The sequence below is a fragment of the Corvus moneduloides genome, chromosome 1 (genome assembly GCF_009650955.1).
Source record: "Corvus moneduloides isolate bCorMon1 chromosome 1, bCorMon1.pri, whole genome shotgun sequence".
Taxonomy (NCBI): Eukaryota; Metazoa; Chordata; class Aves; order Passeriformes; family Corvidae; genus Corvus; species Corvus moneduloides.
Genome location: NC_045476.1, coordinates 5,849,309 through 5,868,770, shown reverse-complemented (window position 1 = coordinate 5,868,770; position 19,462 = coordinate 5,849,309). Strand labels below are relative to the sequence as shown.

Genomic DNA, 19,462 nt, shown 5'->3' with positions numbered 1-19,462 from the left:
ATTCTGGTTTTGGACTTTGAGGTTCACGAACCAGCAAAATTTTTTACTGACACAGACTTTCTGTTTGGTTGAAATACAGCCAGATCCAAAAGCCCTTAGGTCAGGAGTCATCCCACCTATTTCAGCATCTGGATCTGTTACCGGTCTGATCTGACCCACTCCTGGTAGAACAGAAGGCTGAATTTCTACCTCCAGTCTCCTTGCATGAACGATGTGGCAGAAGACTTTTGGTGATAATTATCAGTGTTAACCTTCTGCTTGGTGCTACGTTTATCATCATAGAATCATAGAATGCTCTCAGTTGGAAGGGACCCATAAGGATCATCGAGTCCAGCTCCTGGCCCTGTAAAGGACCATCCCCAAGAATTCCACCATGTGTCTGAGAGCATTGTTCAAATGCTTCTTGAGCTCTGTCAGGCTTGGTGCTGTGACCACTGTCCTGGGGAGCCTGTTCAGTGCCCAGCCACCCTCTGGGTGAAAAATCTTTTTCTAACATCCAACCTAAACGTCCCCTGCCACAGCTTCAGGCCGTTCCCTCAGATCCTGTCACTGGTCACCACAGAGAAGAGATCGGTGCCTGCCCCTCCTCGGCCCCTCACGAAGTTGTAACTGCAGTGAGGTCTCCCCTCAGTCTCCTCTTCTCCAGCTGAACAGACCAAGTGTCCTCAGCTGCTCCTCACATGGCTTCTCATCAAGGCCCTTCATCCTCTTCATTGCCTTTTCTTTGGACACTCTCTAATAGCTTTATACCCTTCTTATATTGTACCATCCAAACCTGCTCACAGGCCTTGAGGTGAGGCCACCCCGGTGCAGTTATGTGCCAATGCCGTCAGAAGGGATGTCAGACTGCTCAGGAAAGACTCATCCTGTGTGACTGGTTCCGGTGTCCCACTTGCTGAATCCACTTGAGCAATGCTCTTTGAGCCTGCTCTTTATAAAATCTTTGGTTTTCCCTCCACTTTTGATCTGAATCTTCTTAAATTGCTTCATTTTCTGGGAAGGCATTAGTTATGTGTTTGTAAATATACCATGATGCAGGAGTCCAGTCTTTTTGGGACCACTGACAATGCTGAACATACATAATTGTCATTTCCCTCTTTTCTCAGTGACAGATTTTTTTTATTTTTCCTATGTACCTTTTAATGAAAGCAATATTTTGGCTGAAAGCAAGAGACAGGAGATGAACTTTAACATCACTCAGTTCTTGCTGGATCTCTGTGGAAAGCACAATGAGTATTTTTGTGTGCATAGTAATGTGCACAGAGTGTGCTGCCTTCTAAGCCTTGTGTGGGAAAGTGCCTTTTGCTCAGACTTCCCACATAAACAAACTTCTTTACTTGGGTCTTCCTCCCTCCTCCTGTCCAGTGAGAATCATTATTTTAACTCTATTTTGTCAGGTCAATCACCGTGTTCCACAGAAGGGAATAGATCTCCAGAAGATGTGCATCTGGCAGAACAACACTGCCATATGCAGCTGCAAACCCTTTCTAGATAGGGTTAAAATTCAGCATCAGCTCTCTAAAAAATAATTAGTTTTTCAATAAGAAGCAAATAAACTGGTTGGTTAGGTACTATGCAGGGAGCTTTTGATTAAAAGATGTTTAAATCTGATTCTCTTAACTGTCAAGGAATTGAATTCATGAATTATGTTTGCTACAGTTGTTGGTTTTTTTTAAGTATCACTGTGAAGTTCTCTTTGTGCAGTGCTGTAGGGGATGGATGGTAGCTTCTGACAGATTCAAACACAGCTGGCTGAGACCACTGCTGGTGATGGATGAACAATGTCTCTGTTAATGCCTTTTATGCATAAATGATGGGCTTGCTTTATTTATTTATAAGATGTATCCAATTACACATCTCAGAGCAAATGTCCACTGTTCAGTAAAGCACACAATATTGGCATTAAAAAGACAATCCCTGGAATCAGTGATCAATGCATTTTCCTCATTCTCTGGAGAGAGACTGAAATAAGAAGTAAACCTAAAATTCATCAAATTCGAGTAGTTCTTTTGGGACCTAATCCTTGTCTGGAAGAAGTGATGGAAACTCAACGAGGGATGCTGTTGTCTCTGCTCTGGCCACTAGCAGAGCACCACATTCACCTGAGATTTTGCTTCCATTTGGCCTGGATGGATCAGTCCCACCTGTACAGCAGCTCAGAGTTGGTCATCCCACAGTGATGGTTAAAGTTCACTTGGCTGTAACCTGCTGGGATGTGTTTTGGTGAAGTGAGCCATCCTAATTACTCAGAGTGAAAGGGAATTAATGGTTTTGCCCTTCATGTAGCTTCAGCATAGGGTTTTGGGTGCTTTTACAGTGTGTCTGTGTGTGTTTGTACTCATGAGTGGATCCAATTTAGAACTTGAGCTTTCTAACCAACAGCAGAAACTTCACCGTGTAAATTAGGTTAGTTTCTTTTATCAAGTAGGTTAGGTATATTCTGAAATACTTCTTAGTATTTTGTTGCAAAAGAATTAGTCTGGATTAAGGTGGGTGTGCAGATAATCAGCATTTATCAAACACTTAATAGTCAGCATAAATCAAACACTTTTAGACCTGAGATATGGTTTGGCCTCTTGGAAGACGCCTGACTCAAGTAATGGTGGGGTAAATGCATACTTGTGTGTGGTTTGTATAGAATAGCAAATGCACTGTAAATTCACACCTACTTTTCTGATAACTTACTGGTATAGAAGTGGCTTGAATTACAGTTATGGCATGAATTGATAATGCAGCCGAAACCTGAATGTTCTGACTTAGCAAGAACTCTCCCATCCATTCCTGGATTCCAAATGAAAACATTTGGGAAGTTGTGGAGCAGAAGCCCTGAGACAGAGAGCTGGCATGCAGATGGAAGTACAGGAAGCAGCTGAGCTAAGATGTGTTTGCTGTTCTCACAGGGGTGGTTGCTGTTTGGCTTTGGCACTTTTATGTTGTCCACTGTTCTTTCCTGGTGGTGGAAGCCCAGCAGTGGGTTTGGCCCCTTTCCAGAGGCACTGGAGAGCAGGCCTGCCTTATTCTTTGGTTTGAACTGCTGGAAAGTGTACCCAGTGTGTTTGTTTCTCATTTTGTCTTGCTGGCTGTCTCTGAAATGTGGTGTTTTCACATCGGATGTGGTAGTTCCGCAAGAATTTATATTCACAACAAGGTTTAGCAAGACAGAATTGTGACTACCAGGCAAATCATTTAGAGTTTGGTTTGGTTTCTAGGAACAGAGGCTTACTAGTTATTTTTCACTGGTTTCTGTGCTATTATGTTGTTCTGATAATCTTGGCAGGAATCTGTCACTCTGTGTTGGTATAATTGAAACTTGTTTTCCCTGAGGAATCACTCTGCTGTTTGTTTTATTTGTTTGCTGACATTGACAGAGATCCTAATGGCTTTTAAAACCCAATTTGTGCATCACTGAATATCCTCCAAAGAGGAAAATAAAATTGAATTTATCAGTAAAATAGGGTCCCCCATGCAATGCTTTGTCTGGGTCTTGGGCTCCACCTGAGTACCCAGATGGGGTTCTGGAAATGGTTTGGGGAGCTGCATCTTCTGATTATTTATAATTCTGTCTTCAGGGCTTTCGTCATTAAGATACTTGAAAGGATAAATGACAATAAGTTGTTTAGGGCATCAGTGTAAGTTGCCCAACTTTGCCTTGTGAGAAATAAATTATCTTTAGCTTTTATTGAAAAGGAAGTTAAGATAACAAAACAATAACTACAGTGGAATTTCCCTTTTGGGAGGGTATACATGATGGTATCATTTATTATTGTCATAAATCAGGGTAATTAAATGTTTAGATTTTTTTAAAATGTATGATATCAAAGTGTTTATGCATTTATTTTGTTTTAAGCCTTTGAAGAACTTCAGCGAGACTGTTTGGACTATTTATGTTCATAATGCCTTGCTGAATTGTGATTATGGATTCATGTGTGGCTTGTTGCATGCCATGCTCCAGAGGAACATGCACACAAATAGATGATGAGGCACACGGCAGACATTCAGGAATGTAGAAGAAAGGATGGGTTTCTTTAAGCCTAAAGAACACAGGGTATTTTTTTTAACTCCCCCAAAGATGTGGGTTTGCAGTGGATGAAGATTCAGATATTTTTTGTTTTAGTGAAGTGATTTAGACCATCTCTAATTGCCTTTTGACACACTTTGTTGTCATTCAAGCGCATAGGGATTGCCCAGGTTTCAGAGAACTCTGACTGTGAACGTCATGAGGAGATAAGTTTGGAAAATACTGCTGATTTTAAAGGTTATCTGTCAGTTTGTATATATACAGCTATGAGCCAAACTAATCTGACCTCAAGCCAGAGCTGTAATATAATAACACTGCCTTTCTTACTGTGTATCTCCTTTGCAAATCTCCCTGACATTGATAGCACTATAATAATAATAATAGATCTGCAATATTTATGTTACCTCTCCTAAGGAAGTGTTCTAATGTGCCTTGGAAAATTGGGTAATTAGTGTTATCTCCTTTTTTACAGAAGGTAAATTAGAGGTGCAGAGAGAGAACCCTGACTCCCACCTCCTTGTTCTCACTGCTTGGTTCAGTAGTACAAATCTTGACCATATGTACTTTCACTCTGATTTGTACTTTCTATTGCATTGCAGTGCCTAGAACAAGGATTTTGGCTACTGGTGGTGCATCCCACAATAAAAAGATCTTACAGGTAAGTAGAAAATTAAATCCTGAACTGAACTTACATCTCCATTTTTACTTTGCTGTACCAAATCCAAATCACTGCAGCTGCAGAGGAAGGTGTGGATATGGAATTGTGACTCTGCTGCAGGTCTTTGGGGTTTTTCTTCAGGTTTAGTGTGAAAACCTTTAGCCCAGTGCTAATTTTATATTGAACTTAGAGGTTTTTTTAGTTTCATGAATGTGTATCTTAAGCACTGGTGATTTCCAGGTCTCATCACTTACATCAAATCAATCAGCAAAGAAATCAAGAAGAAACTTCTTATATAGTACCTGAGATTTTTTTTTATCATTCAGGTCAAAGTTGAGCCATTGGCTGCTTTAAACTGGAGGGGAGTTACACTGTTGTTAAACCCTGCAAAAACCCAACCACAAAGAAACAAACAAACGAACACCCTCATAGAAACCTCAACCCCCTGTCCTTGTGTTACTTATTAGCATCATATCATATACTGGGAGGAAGCTACACTTTTGTATGGTCGTTCCTCTCTCTTCCCAACCTCCTCTTTTGCTGCTGTTGCTGCACATCCAGCCTGGGTAAGATCCTTCATCCATCTTCTGGAGAATAGAGAACCGTTTGCTCTCTGTTTCTGCCCACTGAGACTTGGCAAAGCCTCGCTCACAAATGGAGAGAGGCCTCTCACCTGGCTTTCAACAACACAGAGCGAGACATCTGGATTGGGATTCATCCTGCCCAAATCCAGTCACCTGTGATGTGATGTCTGTTTACGATCTGTCAACCCTGTAATAGTCGGGGGAGATCCCGTCTGTTGCAATGCAGAGGAAAACGGATGGTGTTTTAACTTAACAAATGTAATTGTCTCCCTCTGGGTGATCTGAGGAGCTTTCTGGGCTCTGAAGGCTGCCTTGACAAGCTCCCCTTTAATCACAGGCTCCAACACTGACCTGGAGGTAGACATGTACACCAGGAGTCCTAATCTTGGGCCAGATCTTATCACTGGTGATAGTGAACACAGGGTGAAATGTTTTCTGGGGATTCCAATCCCTTCCCGTCAGCTCCAGAGAGTCGAGGCCAGCCTCAGCTGCACACCATTCTCTTTGACAATTGCAGTCAATTCTCTGCTCCACAAAGCCTGAGCTGGATTAAATGGAGATCGAAGAGCGAAAAAGCAAAAGGCTGTTTTCTCCTAAGGCATCTAAACCACATGTGTGTGTAACTGCTGGTTGTACAGCTGATTGAGGAGCAGCAAATTTGGCATGTTTTGCCTGCAGATGTCACTTCTCTTCACCTGCTTTGGTTACTTTGCCTAAGAATGTGACATTGGAAAATTAACTGATTGGTTAATTGCTTAAAACATTGGTCCTTACAGGAGTAATTCTGCTGAGGGTACATCAGGAAAGATTGGATTCACAGATGATTTTGTTTTTAAAGCTGTATTTCCAGTTTGGGTGCCAGGAGGATCTCCTTGCTGTGGAATGGAGGCAGAGAAATGAATGTTCTTAAAATACGTAATTTGGTAACATCCACAGCTGAAAAATCATGGGGTTGGGAGAGTGGTGGCTGGGGTGCCTGCTCTTCACGTATAACAATTCAGCTGGTTTTAAAACTCATTAGAAGTGCCTTAAAATAATATGATCAATACAGTGTCATTCATTTAATTCAATCACTGGTTAATTGGATCTTTCTTTTTAATTTAATCAAAACCTCAGAAACCATATCAGTTGCATAAAGAATAACAGCTTCCACCCTTATCATGGTCAATTTTGGATAATTTGTTCCAGGGCTACAAAAGACTATCATTTAATTAATCAACGTTCAGTAACTCCTATATTTTACACCACAAAGGAAACAACTTAGGAAAATCTGTTAAAAAAATTTAGTAGAGCAGCTTTCTTCACAGTTCCAGGAAGCTTTTTATAACATATGTGGTGCTTGATTAATGACCACATGGAATACAGTGAAATATCTTAAGCAGTAGAACCTCTAACAGTGTCCTTTAAAATTATTTGTGAGAGATACCACAGTTCCAAATGACTTATTAAATATATGGACTTAGAATAATTTTTATTTTAGAATTGTGGTAAAAAAAAAGTTATTTGTTAAATTGTTAAAATGTTATTTGTAGTATTACAGCACTTTTTAGCAATCAGTATAGAGCTGCATTGTATGAGGCTCTGCAGAGATGAAAAAACAAAAAATTGTTGTCCAAAAGGACAATTTAAACTTAAGACAAGAAATGCCTACTAGAGATGAGGTAAAGATGCAGGTGGGAAATGTGTTGAAACAAGGTGGTAGCGTTGGCTGGCAGGATGGGCAGTGAGACTAGAGCTCTGTGACCGTATAATTTCCAGAGGACTTTTTAATAGACAACCATGATTAATTTTTCATTTGTCCTCTAGCATTGAAGCTCATGTGTTGCTCAATGCTTGCTTGCAAATGAAATCAGCCAATCCTGACTTGTCTGTCTTACTAGAAGAGAGTGATTTAAGTGTATAAGCTCAGGCTTTCATTGGGTTCTAGTTAGCAAACAGCTACTTTCATTTAAATTGTGAAAATCAGTGATTTTCAAAGGTTTTGATTTGAAGATTCTCCACAAAACTTCAGAGAAAGAAAAATCCTTTAGAAATTTCACATACTATATATTTCTATAGGTGATATGGATTGTACTTTTTAGTCATCTTTTATGAAGCCCTGGGGTACATCAGCAGCAGGGTTATAAATTCCAGGGTCAGGGTTACCTTGCACTAATCCAAATAGTTTGGAATGCTGGACATTCTGGTCTTATTTTAGACTCAATTGCATGGATTTAAGTCAGGTGTGACACTTTTTCCTTTGGCAAAAGTAATAAAACCAGCACAAGTTTTATCTGAATTGTTGCCTGCTTCTTGCGTTGCTCAGCCTGAGGGGCACCTGCAGTCCTAGAAGTGATGAAACCAAAATGGAAAGCATTTGTTGACAAAGTTCTTGGAAAGGAGTTATTGAACCTCCTATGTCCCTATCCAAATATGTCTTAATTTCCCCCCTTCTGTATTGTTTTTCTAAACCTAAACTGTGGGGAAGAGCACATGTACTCAGCGGATGTGAGGTGCTGATGGTGTTGATTTCAGTGCAGAACAATGTGTGGTCGAATAACTTTAGTATCTGTTGGATACCATAATAAATTCTTTGCCTGTAAAATTTTATTTCTATTACTCAAGCCAAGTGTCTCAATATATCTTCATAGCTAAGGTTCCCTTAAAAATAGGAAAACTGATAAATTTAGACACTATGTAATCAGCTCCTGTGTCATTCTCCCTGCTGATCCTAATAGGATGGGAATGGTGGAGATGAAGAAGAAAGGTTTAGCAGGCCTTCGTATTGCTGGAGGTTTATTTTTATCTAAGCTGAGAACTGAGGAGTTATGACTGGTTCTTCTCTCCTTCCTTCCCACTTGAATCAGCCATAACACGATGGAAGAAAACAGGCTCCAGTTGTGGGTTCCTGAGCAGGTCTCCTTGCCGTGATGTAAGCCTTTAGCATGGGCTGATTGTGTGAGCTTTTGAGGGATGACGCTTGAACCCAGTCTCCTCTGAGCTTGTAACCAAGAGATCTGGAGAGAAATGGGACTTCATTTTCTGGCTGCAGTCACCTCTCTAGCTCAGAATTACCAATACCCTGTTGTGTGACAAGTTCAGGCCTCATTGTTGTCTGCAGTGCTTCTTTCCACGGGTTCCTGAGTGCTTGACTGGGCCTTGGGACAGCTGCTTGTTTTCCTGAGCAGTGATGGAGGATTTCTTTTCCCTTTGTGTTTCATGGATGCTTTGATGCTCCTCAGGTCCTGTCTGATGTGTTCAGCGCGCCCGTGTTCACCATCGACACCGCCAACTCTGCTTGTCTGGGAAGTGCTTACAGAGCAATCCATGGTAAGGCTGCCAGGAGACGCTTGTGAGCAGTCAGGGAATTTAATTTCACTTGGTTAATACTTGGGATTAACGTTGCTGAACATGAGGGGGGAGTAAAGCTGTGCGCGTCTGACTGGAAGGTCCCACAGGTCAAAGAGGGATTTTGCTCTTAGTACACTTGGATTAGGCCAGAGAATATCATTGACATCATAATTCCAAGCCTGGTGGCTGCTTCTCAGCCAAGGGATGGGGTGTGGGAAGTGTTGGTACTGTCCAGGGAAGGTCTAGGACCTTCACATATTGAGTTGCTACATCCATGGAGGAATACAGCAAACTGAAGGTCCTGGTGTAGCCTGCTGCCCTGGTTTGTGGACTGGGCTGTAAACTGGGTTGCTGAAATCGCCAAACCAAACAAAAGGTTGATCCCACAAAGAAGATCTATGAGGGCAGGGACAACAGGACCAGTAATACTGCTGGCCAGTATTAAACTTACATTTATATCTTCCAGCTTTTAAACATCAAGTTGAGGGACATGCATGGCGTCCTGGGTTCCATGCATTTTCTCTTGTAAAAGCATAAATCTTGGGATACTTTTAGGTTCACCAGTCATTTTGCTTCACCTACTGTAAAACAACAGTCCAAGCACCAGGTTTTATATGTTAATTAACTTATTAACATAATTAATGCATGCAGGTGTGTGTTGAGAGTGGGCTGTCAGCTATTTAAGACTTGAATCCCAACCATGAAATTTTATTCATGTATTTTTAAATGGTTTCTAATATCTTACAGCTAAACAATTCAAGGAGTGTGGAAATCCTTGTTTAGGTCATCTTTAGTTGGCCTCAGGTTTTTTTGATTAGAAGCTTTAGGATTTGGGCTTTAAGACCAGGGTATCTTCTCTACAGGTTCATGTAAGACATGGGTAACTTCTCTACAAGTTCATGGCTAACTTCTCTACAAGTTCGTGGGATTGCAACAAGCATGGAAAGGATAGCATCAGCCATCAGAAGAAATCAGTCAAGTTTTAATTTTAGAAGCAAATTCTGCTGTCACATTATAGCATCTAAAGACTATATGCTGTCTTGCATTTGAAAACAGCACAGAAGATTGCACAACCAAAACTTGGGTTGGTGTGTTTAATGCACACAGCATGCTCTCCTCTTTATTTGCAGAAAAGGCACAAGGGTTCTGTCAGGCCAGGTAGGCTTTTGCAGGACAGTGGAAACACTTGGATTATCTGTATATTTGAAGCTACAATGAAACCATTTTTGCACCTTATGGGTCGAGTTTCCAAACTGTTTTTCTTTATACTCAAACTTTGCCTACTGCTTCAGAAGCCTCCCGGCACCTAATGCTGCAGGCAAATTTTTTGTCCTTGAATGCATGTGAAATGTGGAGCCATCATTAAAGTTTGTGTGGATATTTTGTGTGTGTGGGAGATGTGTATTCCCTCTGCCAGTTTGGCATATGAGATGTGGAGGCTTGGCTGACAGAGCGTTTGAGCGAGGATTTCAGATGCCATGCTGATGGAGGGACTCCTCGGCTCATGTCCTCTGCCAGCCAAGCCCCAGGGGGTTTGCTGTGTGTGTTCCTAAATGGCATTTTTGATTGATGCCTTCAGCTACCTCCCTCTTGGCCAGGCAAAGGAATTGAGGAAAAGTGAGGACTTACTATTATAAATGAAATACTGATGGCAAGGGCTCTTTAATAATATTACAATGTGCATCTGGGGTGTTTCACAGTTAGCCTGGGGTTCTTAGCAGGTGTACAGGGAGCTCCTGAAATGCTGTGATTTGCTCACAAAGCAAAATGCTGTGGTAGCAGAACTCCCCTATTATTCTGCTTCCTTACATATAAATATATTTAAAAATTTGTACTATATTTTCTTGAAAGTGTTTTCACTTCTCTTCATTTTTATGTTTAGTCACATTTTGTCCTTGAATCCCTTGCTTCCACATATTTTCACTGCTGTTTACTGTATTGTTGTAACTATAAATAATTACTGATATTGTTGAGTAGCATTTCTGCTGCTTACCTATTCCCCAGGGTACGAATTGAGTGATTGGCAAAAACTCAATCACAGAGTCCCCACTTCCCAGGCTAGCTCATAGGAATGTAAGATATTCTGCTATTTATCCTTCAATCCTGAATGCTGACCTGACCAGGGAAGATCAATATAATGTATTAATTTTCTAGGGAGTCAAAGCACATCCCTCATCGTGTTTTTTTGCATTGATCAAGATTGTGATTCTCATTGCAGGACTCGTAGATGAGAGGAATGTGTCCTTGGCTGATGTCGTGAAATTAGCACCGGAGCCCAGACTGGCTGTTACACCCGCCCCAGGGGCTCAGGAGGTGAGCAAGCTTGGGAATACCATTTTTGTTTTCATTTCTTGTCTGCTTCAAAATGTAGTGGTTTGCTAATTATTCTAGTAAAATGGATGAGTTTAGGAAAAATTTGGTTACACAACTCTTATTCCTTGTTGTGAAGACAGATTTGATTTTGGGAGATCTTTGGTGTTGTAATGATGATAATCACTGCAATAATCTGATCCCACCATCCAGGTCTGTGAGAGTGAATTTTCCTAACAGGGCATGACCAGAGAGCAAAATCTCTTCCTTAAGGGATAGAAAAAGTTATAAAATAGGTTGAATTTGGATACAGGTCAGTCAGGTTGTAACTGATAGTCTTGACAAAATAGTCTGGACTTGTTTGCAGCAAGCAGCATGGAAAGAGGGGTGGTGACTGTGCTTTCGGGCTTATTGGAAAACATCTCCAAAAATCCTTCCTGTCTGATTGTAAACAGTGGTCAGCAATTGTATATAATCACTGGTAGCTCCCACTTGGAAAACATGCCAGCTGGGAGGGTTCAGTAGGCACAGGTCTTTGGTGCTGTGCCCATCCTGTGAATTTCAGCACGTCTGAAGGTGAGGCTTGTGCCTTATGGCCCACGTAGACAAAGCAGAAGAGATACTCATTGTTGGTAACTATGGGATTCCAGCCCTTGTAAAACCCAGGAAGGAATCATTGTCTCAGGCTCTCCAGTGCAGCCCTGCACGTCTCACTCGCAGCCAAAGGCTTTAGTTTACAACGGCTTTTGAAATATAACACGCAGTAATAAATAAACAATACAATATAGCAAGATTCCTAGAGAACATGTTTAAATAACAAAGGTGAATCTCACCAAGGTCTTCAGCTGTGCAAAAACTTCTTTTACATCAGCACAGCCTTACACACTCCACCATTTATGAGATTTGGATGTGCCCTAACTACAGGCAACAAGGTTTTAAAGCTTTTATTTAAACTGGGAAATTAATGATCTGCCAAAACTACTAACTCCCAGCTACATGTGTAGAGGAGCACCAGATATCATCATGAGTAATAATAGAAATGATCATGCTGTATTGTGCCTGCCAGCGTATTATTTAATTATTAACTGAGATGGAGGAGCTCAGTAATCGAATAGAAGTCCCCTTCAGAAATATTAAGACATTGAATAATTTAAACTTGATTGATCTGATCTCATTTACTCAACCTTCCCCCCTCATTTTAAAAGATAAAATAATTAACAGCAGTGGCCTATGCCACGTGTGTTGCAGCTGAAGCTCTCTGCAGGGAACACACCACAGGAGCAGCTCCCTTGTGTCTGATTCAACCTCACGTTGCTGCCCTGTTCCCCCCCAAAATGCTGTGTGCTCAAAAGCTGCCAGCCTGGCTGGGGTGGAGGTGGGGAGAGCTCAGAGACCTGCTTTTGACCCCCTGGTGCTGCTTCAGCTGTAAAAATCAAGGGCAGAGAATACAGCTGTCACTCACAGGGGCCTTGCAAGCGCCTTGTACCCCTGCAGGGGCCAAGCAAACCTGACTGGAGAGATTGCCAGGGAATTCATCTACCTCTTTCTATTTTGCTGTCTGCATAAAATGGCCTGGAAGCTGAAAGAGTTAATTATCTCCTTCTCAATACTTTCCTTTTCCACATGGTTAGTCCTGGCTCTCCTTGCACATCTTTTCATTGGTTTTAAATGATGTACAGTAGTGAATTGTTGCCCCAGTAGATAGGAGTGAATGACAGGGAAGTAGTGGCCAAACAGCATGGGAAGGAATAACCATTCCTACTCTTTAGCTTAGCTTTCCAGCTTCATTCCATTAAAAGCAGCTTCTTGCAATTACATATTCCACGCCATTTCTTTTTCTTCCTGCCTTATAATTTTGCAGTTGATGGTGGATTCCCTGGCTAGTTTCATGGCTGTGAAACTGCAGAAAGCCAGAGGGCCTGTCAGTAATACACTGTGTTAGCATGAACAGTGCAATAAAAATTCATAATGCAATGAGTCAGTTTGATTCTGTTTTATACAGAGCTGCATCTCCCTGTCCATCCAATTTCATTCTGTTGAGGTTAGAGCCTTTCACTTAAATGATAGTTCTTTTTATAAACTTCAAAGTCATCCCGAGGTTAAGTCCTGTCTTGCTGAGGAGCTCTTCTGAAAGAGTCTGGCTCACCAATGTGAAATTCCCCCAACCACTTCTTTACGTTTTTTGGACGGCTACAGCTAGATCTTGGCAGGGTGGATAAAAAACAGGTCATAACACAGCAATCTGCTCTGGTTTCATCCTTTCTTCCTGGTATAGGTTGGAGACAACATGTGTTAGATCATTGGAGAGAGGAAAACCTCCTATAGACAGAGGTCAAATGCGACAGTTTGATGTAGCTTCTCCTTCATTGCCAAGGCCTATGCCCGCAGTAGGGGTTTCCAGGAACCAAAAATGCAAAAAGCGTTTCTTTGATTTCTGAGGGATCATTTGTGATAATGAATGTGATTTTAAAAAGCAAGGGCAGGGCGCACAAAGCAGCTCTTCTGGTTCAATTAAACTGATGGGCTGGTAAAATAGAATAAAGTCACAAGATGGGGAACATAGAGCTTGTGGTGGGCAATGAATCAGTAGTTAGTGGAAACTGAAGTCTCAAAAGTTCCAACTTGCCTGGCAACAATGTGACTTTGTCCTGTGGCAGACCATCCTGCCTTGAAGAGACTGTTTCAAAGAGGATGAATCCCTCTCTGTGGGTATGACCCCAGTCTCTTAGCTGGACCTGATTTCCCAGTATTTTTTGTAGTATATGGGTATTAATCTGAGCTTTTTTCTAATTCTGTCAGTACCCAAACAGGTCATGAGGTGTTCTGGTGGAAATCACTGTGGTGATAGTCCATGGTCATTCACTCAACCAGCTCAAGTCAGTCATCTGTGGGTTAATTTGATGAATCCTTCTGCCTTTTTTTTCAGAATAGCAAAAATTAAAGAGTCATCTCACCTCTCTGGGGCCTCCTCTCTCCCCCAAGGAAAAAGATTAATCAGAACCACTAAGCATGACAAAAATAACCAAGAGATTCTAGAGCAATAAATATATGTTAACAGACAGAAATAATCTGTTATTCCAGCATTAGAATTCAGATCTATTTTAGTAATCTATTAAAACAGGGATGGTTGGCTAGTTGGTTAATTAAGCAAAAATAAAACATGAGAGAGAACATGATTGTCTGGGAGTTGGTCACTTGTGTTTATAGAAGCCGTGTGCCTGTGACATAGCGCCAGATTGGTTGTGATATTGTCCTGTGGGATTTTGTAGGGAGAAGGCATAGAGCAGCTCACTACCTCTGGATGTGTGATTTTTGATTGCATTATTGACTCTGCTGAGGTGTATTAATCTTGCAAAAATTCAGGAAGGGAAAATGTAAACCTAACAGGTTTCCTTGACTTTGGCGAATTGCCTTGTAAGTGGGTGGATTTATAGAAGTGACCCTATTACCCAGGAAGGTTATAATGACCTATTTATTGATTTAAAATAATTATATTTTGTTGAGTTAGATTTTGGAGGGGGGAGGTTGCTTTCTAGAATTGGTTTGGGTTGGTAATTTAGTGCCGAGTAAGTAATAATAATGCAACCACAAAAAATATAATAGGTATTGATAGAAGTTTGATTAAGGTGATTTGTGTAGCCAATAGTTTTTTTAACCTATTAAACTGATTAAGATAGGCTTGCAGAATGGATATCTGAAGTAGAGAATGTAATTGTTTCAGGTGTGGTTCCTTGGACAAGTCTTCAGAGTATTTCAAAACACTGTTTCATTGTCTCTGCTGTATGACTATTCTTTCTCTGTTAAGAAAGGTGAACAACTGCTATGATTTGAAAAATAAAACAACTCTTGATTTCTTAAGCGAATCTCTATGAGTATTTTGACTTTGGTTTAAAAAAAAGGAACCTTTCAAAAGTAGCAAGTGTTTGTGAGAGACTGATTAATTTTAATCTATTCAGGGTAGATTAAATGTACTCAGGTAGATTAAAATTAGATAATCATCAGCATCATCTTTGTAATTTGTAAATTTTGAATTGCTCCAGTGATTGGCTAATGGAGCGTTGCAGGAGATAGGAGGATCCCTGTGGATGGTCACTTGTAGTAATAATTTGTAGCTGGTTTTGCTCTTAGAAGGTTGTAGGCACAATGTAAACTGTAAAAGCCCTGTTGGGTACATAGGCTGGTACTGTGGTGAGATGTAGTATCAGGATGGCACATTTTATTTGTGCTAGAGAACAAGGTAGCATTGTATGAATGCATTTTTCAGAGAGGGCAGGTTAAATTAATCTCTGTTATAATGTATTATTTATCATTAGTATTTTCTTTGGATAGTTGTGGGACTGTCAGAATGTGACCAAATTGTCCCAGGAGAGAAGTTGAGGGTTTGTAAATGAAGCAGTCAGCATACTCTTGATGTTGTGGAGTAGGGTGTAAAGATAAACTGGAGAAAGGGCCATAATTAAGCAAGGACAATTAAATTATGGACAATAATAAGGTTTGTGTTGTGATACATGTAATTACTTTTGTTAAATATCATGGTTTGATAGATTAGGTTTGAGGCTATGACAGAGAGGGAATTTATGTCCTTGGTTTTTATGCATTATTGAGAGTCCTTTATTCCCTTTGGACCCCAATTATAAAAATACATCTATATAATTGCCTCAGGAAAGAGACTCCTGGAACTGCACAGGGGGAGTTGCCCAACGTTCTGTGCAGGCACCTCAGTCGTGACAGACGTGGAGCATCATCTTCCACAGACACACCTGAGTGCACACTCAGGCCATGCTCTGGGCTCGTGCTGTTTGGCTTTTCTTCTCTGTGTTTCGTGGGAGCTGCACTGCTTCGGCCCCAAACCTCAGCTGTCATGAAAAATACTGCTTGTGAAAAGCTTGAGGTACTGCTGCACTTAGCAGCTATGATGTACTGGTGGTATTACAGCCAAATTCCCTGAGGAGGAGGAATTAAAGGCTTTGCTTATCCCTCTGAGCTGTGCAGCTTTTTACCCCAAAGAACAGGAATAGAGTACAGGAAATATTCTTAATTATTTGTTTGCAATTTTTTTTCATATGGTCCATAATGCAGGATTCATTTACACTAATGGCTGAGAAGCTTATTGCAAATGCCTGAATTTGCTCAATTAGCAAGCTAAGTGCTTAAGTCCAATAAACAGGAAAAGAAACTGTGTCAGTAAATGTGGTTGTTCATTTATTTTGACACATTTTAATTTAGAGTGACATATTAACAATAATACTTCCCAGCCTTCTGGTAAATGTGTTGTGTGTATTTTGTAAAAATACTGATGGGCAAGTAATAGGGAGCCTGCTTTCTCAGTGCCTGAGCTCACTTACCAGTGCAGCTTTGCTGTGCTGAATCTTTGCTGAGAAGCACTTAGGGTTTATCAAATTTACAGAATAGTGAAGTAAGAAATAGCCAGTCTTCATTACAGATGCTTCAGTGAATAGAGGAGCTGGTTTTGTTTGAAATACTGATGTTCCCAGTATAGCCATAGTTGCCTGCTCAATGTTTTGTTTACTCTGAAGTGCATATTTACCAGAAATGGGAGCAATAATATTCTTTGGGAACATGAAAAGGATATATATATATAATCTGTACTTCTCTGAGCCCTCCAGGCCCTCATGTAGTTAGTTAAAAATACCATGCTGAGTAATGTGACATTTCATAATAGTGGTGCATTTTATTTTCTAACCCTGTAAATCTGCATAAACCTCCAGGATCTCAGCATCACTGTCCTGTGGAGAAGAGGATGTGGGGCACATGCATGTTAGATGCCTGGCCTGGGGTCACTGAATGAGTCTGTTGCAGAGGCAGGAGTGAGTAGGATTCTCTGCTTTAATCAGTGGAAAACACTGTAGGACTCAGCCAGTGTGAGATGGCTTTAAAAACCATTTTATGATGCCTTAGCTAACAAACAGTGTCTCTTTCCAGTTGCTGTGCATGCTCCTTCTCTTCTACCCCTTCATATATTTAATCTGTTGTAGAAATGTACTTTATCTTCTATAACATCTGGTTTGTAAAAAGATAGGAGTTGGTAAAAACCACTTCCTTCTGCAGAATGTGTCCATTAGGTCACTTCCACCTGCTGTTGTGGAAGGTGGAAATGGGAATGAAGACAAAAATCCAGTTTTCACTGGTCAGGCTTAAACTATGATTCAGGAGGAGGGAAACATAGAAACTGGGTGTTTTGCCATCAGTTGAAAGACAGAACAAAACCCCACTATTTTGTGTTTCCTAGATGAGAAAACTTTGTGATTTCTTTTTTTATCTGTTAAGGTGTGGCTGTTACAGACACTGAGGCTACCACAAGACCTGCAGTACAGAGACCTGCACAGAAACAACCCGGTCTCCTACTACATCCCCATAGTTTACACCTTAAAAATTCTCCTCCTGAATTTTCATGCATGTACACACACAGTTGTTGGCTGTCCTGAAAAGGATAAAATGCATTGAAATGCTAGATCTGGCTTACTGATGAGAGCAGTAATTCAGTTTGCTGGGTATGATTCATTACGGCTCTATAACCTCTCTGAACCTGGAGCCAGGAGCGAGGCTGCCTTGATTATGAGTCACTGCAGAGGGCTTGTAGACCAGACTGGCAGCCTCTAGGATTCCCTGTGGCAGGGATATGACCTTATGGCATCCTCCTAAGGACTGCTCGAGCCTGTACCGGACCCTACACTGGCTCCTGGCAGTCTCTTCTTTGTGCTCGAGCCAGCAAACATGCGAAGCTGTCCTGGTGTGGCTTGTCAAAGTACTGATTTTATTAGAGGGACAGTTAACATCAGAGAGAGGAGATAAGAAGAAAGGTGCATCTCCAAGATCTAGGTGAAGTACAGTTTTTGGTTGGAGCCAGAGTAGAGATTTATTCAGGATTTCTGCTATGTAATAGATCTCACCCATATCCAAAAGCACAGGACATGTTTGAGTGCGGGGTTTTGAATACATTTGAGTCTTGATTCTTCTTTTTATGGTTGTATCAACATTGGATCTAAACCTCCTGGAAAATTCTAGCTAGGGAAATACGAAAAAGCTACTCAGATACTCTGTGTAGTTGTGGATAGCAGCTGGGCCTGCATTTGGCCCCCTGGGCTTGGAATCGGGGAGTGAGGAACATGGCCACGGAGCAAATTATGGATGGGAAAGGTTGTGGCTGTGAAAGATGTGAAGGAGAGAAGCAGCTCAAACAGGTAGAGGAGTCCAAGAGGGAGTATGAAGTGCATTTTAGAAGGCCCTGGTCAGCACATTGGCTAAGGAGGACCTGTCTGACTGTGCTGGAGGGCGGCAGTGGGGTGATTAGTGAGGCAGAGGAGGAGGGGACAGATGCACTGATCCATCCTGGGGCAGTGGAGGGAGGCAAGGACAGGAGTTCTGCCTGGGTGATTAGCACAGCTATTACTGAGGGGGCATGTCACACTGGGAGAGGTGACTTTAGCTGAGCTGCTTCTGCTGGAAGTAATGACTTCTGCTTATAGCAAGAACGCAGTCACAATAAGAACAACCTGTGCGTGTCATAAAATTAAGCTGTAAAGGTGATGGTTAAAAGGACTGTGACATTTAAAGAGGGAAAACTCTGCAGCATTTTCATGAGCTAACTGGGGAAAAACCAGCCCAAACCTTCAGGTACCTGTGAACATGCAGCATTTTTCATGTCTGACGATGGTTTTTAACTGCAGTGTAATTTAAAAATCTAATTTTTCAATGAGACATATTTATTTCTTTTTTCCTTTTTAGCTCTATTGTCCACTTCTGAAAAGATATGCTGAGCTTGAACAGAAGGTTATCTACAACCCAGTCCCTTCTTGTCTTGTGAAATAGAAGCAAACAAAATTTATATGTGGGCTGAGTGGACTCCCAAGGAGAAGATCAGAAGAGATTTGCTCAGAATTTACTGGAGCTGTTTAAATAATTTCATTCCTCTTTGTAGACAAATAATTTTTAAATGTCTGTGTTTGAGTGTGTTGGTGGGAAAAAATTACATTGTGATTGAAAACCTGATTAAAAAAGCATCATATTGCTCTGTGTGTTTGTGGCCTCAGTTTTTCTTAGGTACTTTTCAGACTGTGCTTGCTGTTTTGGAAGAGCTGGGTGACAAAGTCAAGTGCCTTGTTTATGTGAGTCACTCTACCCTTCTCTGTCAGCTTTGATTCCATGTGTTTGGCATGCCAGCCTCTGCATACCTGTCGAGCAAAGTATCTTAATTCCTCAGCTTCTCCTGCTTAATGTTTTGAGACTATCTTTCTGTTCATCTGTAACTTGGAGATGTTTATGTCTTTGCCTACACAAAAAGCATAAGCACACCGACTTAATCCTATCTTTCTTTAATATGTGGAGAAGGCTGCTTAAAGTCTTTAAAGACTCCCTGGGATCCTCTGAAGAAGGGGAATTCTTGTCGCATGACACTGTGGAAAGCCTGTTGTGTGATAAAACATGATATGGCAGGGGTTTATAGATTGTGGAAAGCACAGAGATCTTAAGTGATGCAAACACCACTGTGCAATGTTTTACTTGACATCAATTTTGTAAAAAAGAAAATAATAGACCAAACAT

At 41.1% G+C, this 19,462-nt stretch overlaps 1 protein-coding gene across 3 annotated transcripts in view; it reads left to right on the top strand.

Annotated features, from left to right (window-relative positions):
* XYLB (xylulokinase) overlaps positions 1-18,940 on the top strand; it is an 82,540-nt gene extending 63,600 nt beyond the window's left edge. For 2 of the 3 annotated variants that reach the window (XM_032098565.1, XM_032098575.1), the window contains exons 16-19: positions 4,618-4,676; positions 8,482-8,569; positions 10,809-10,903; positions 18,647-18,940. In XM_032098565.1, coding sequence (XP_031954456.1) covers positions 4,618-4,676; positions 8,482-8,569; positions 10,809-10,903; positions 18,647-18,730 — 326 coding nt within the window. In that variant the 3' untranslated portion in view covers positions 18,731-18,940. Of the gene's footprint in view, positions 1-4,617; positions 4,677-8,481; positions 8,570-10,808; positions 10,904-11,415; positions 11,417-18,436; positions 18,582-18,646 lie in introns of those variants that run through there. The other variant, XM_032098584.1, reaches the window with a different exon arrangement.
* The last annotated feature ends 522 nt before the right edge of the window (positions 18,941-19,462 follow it).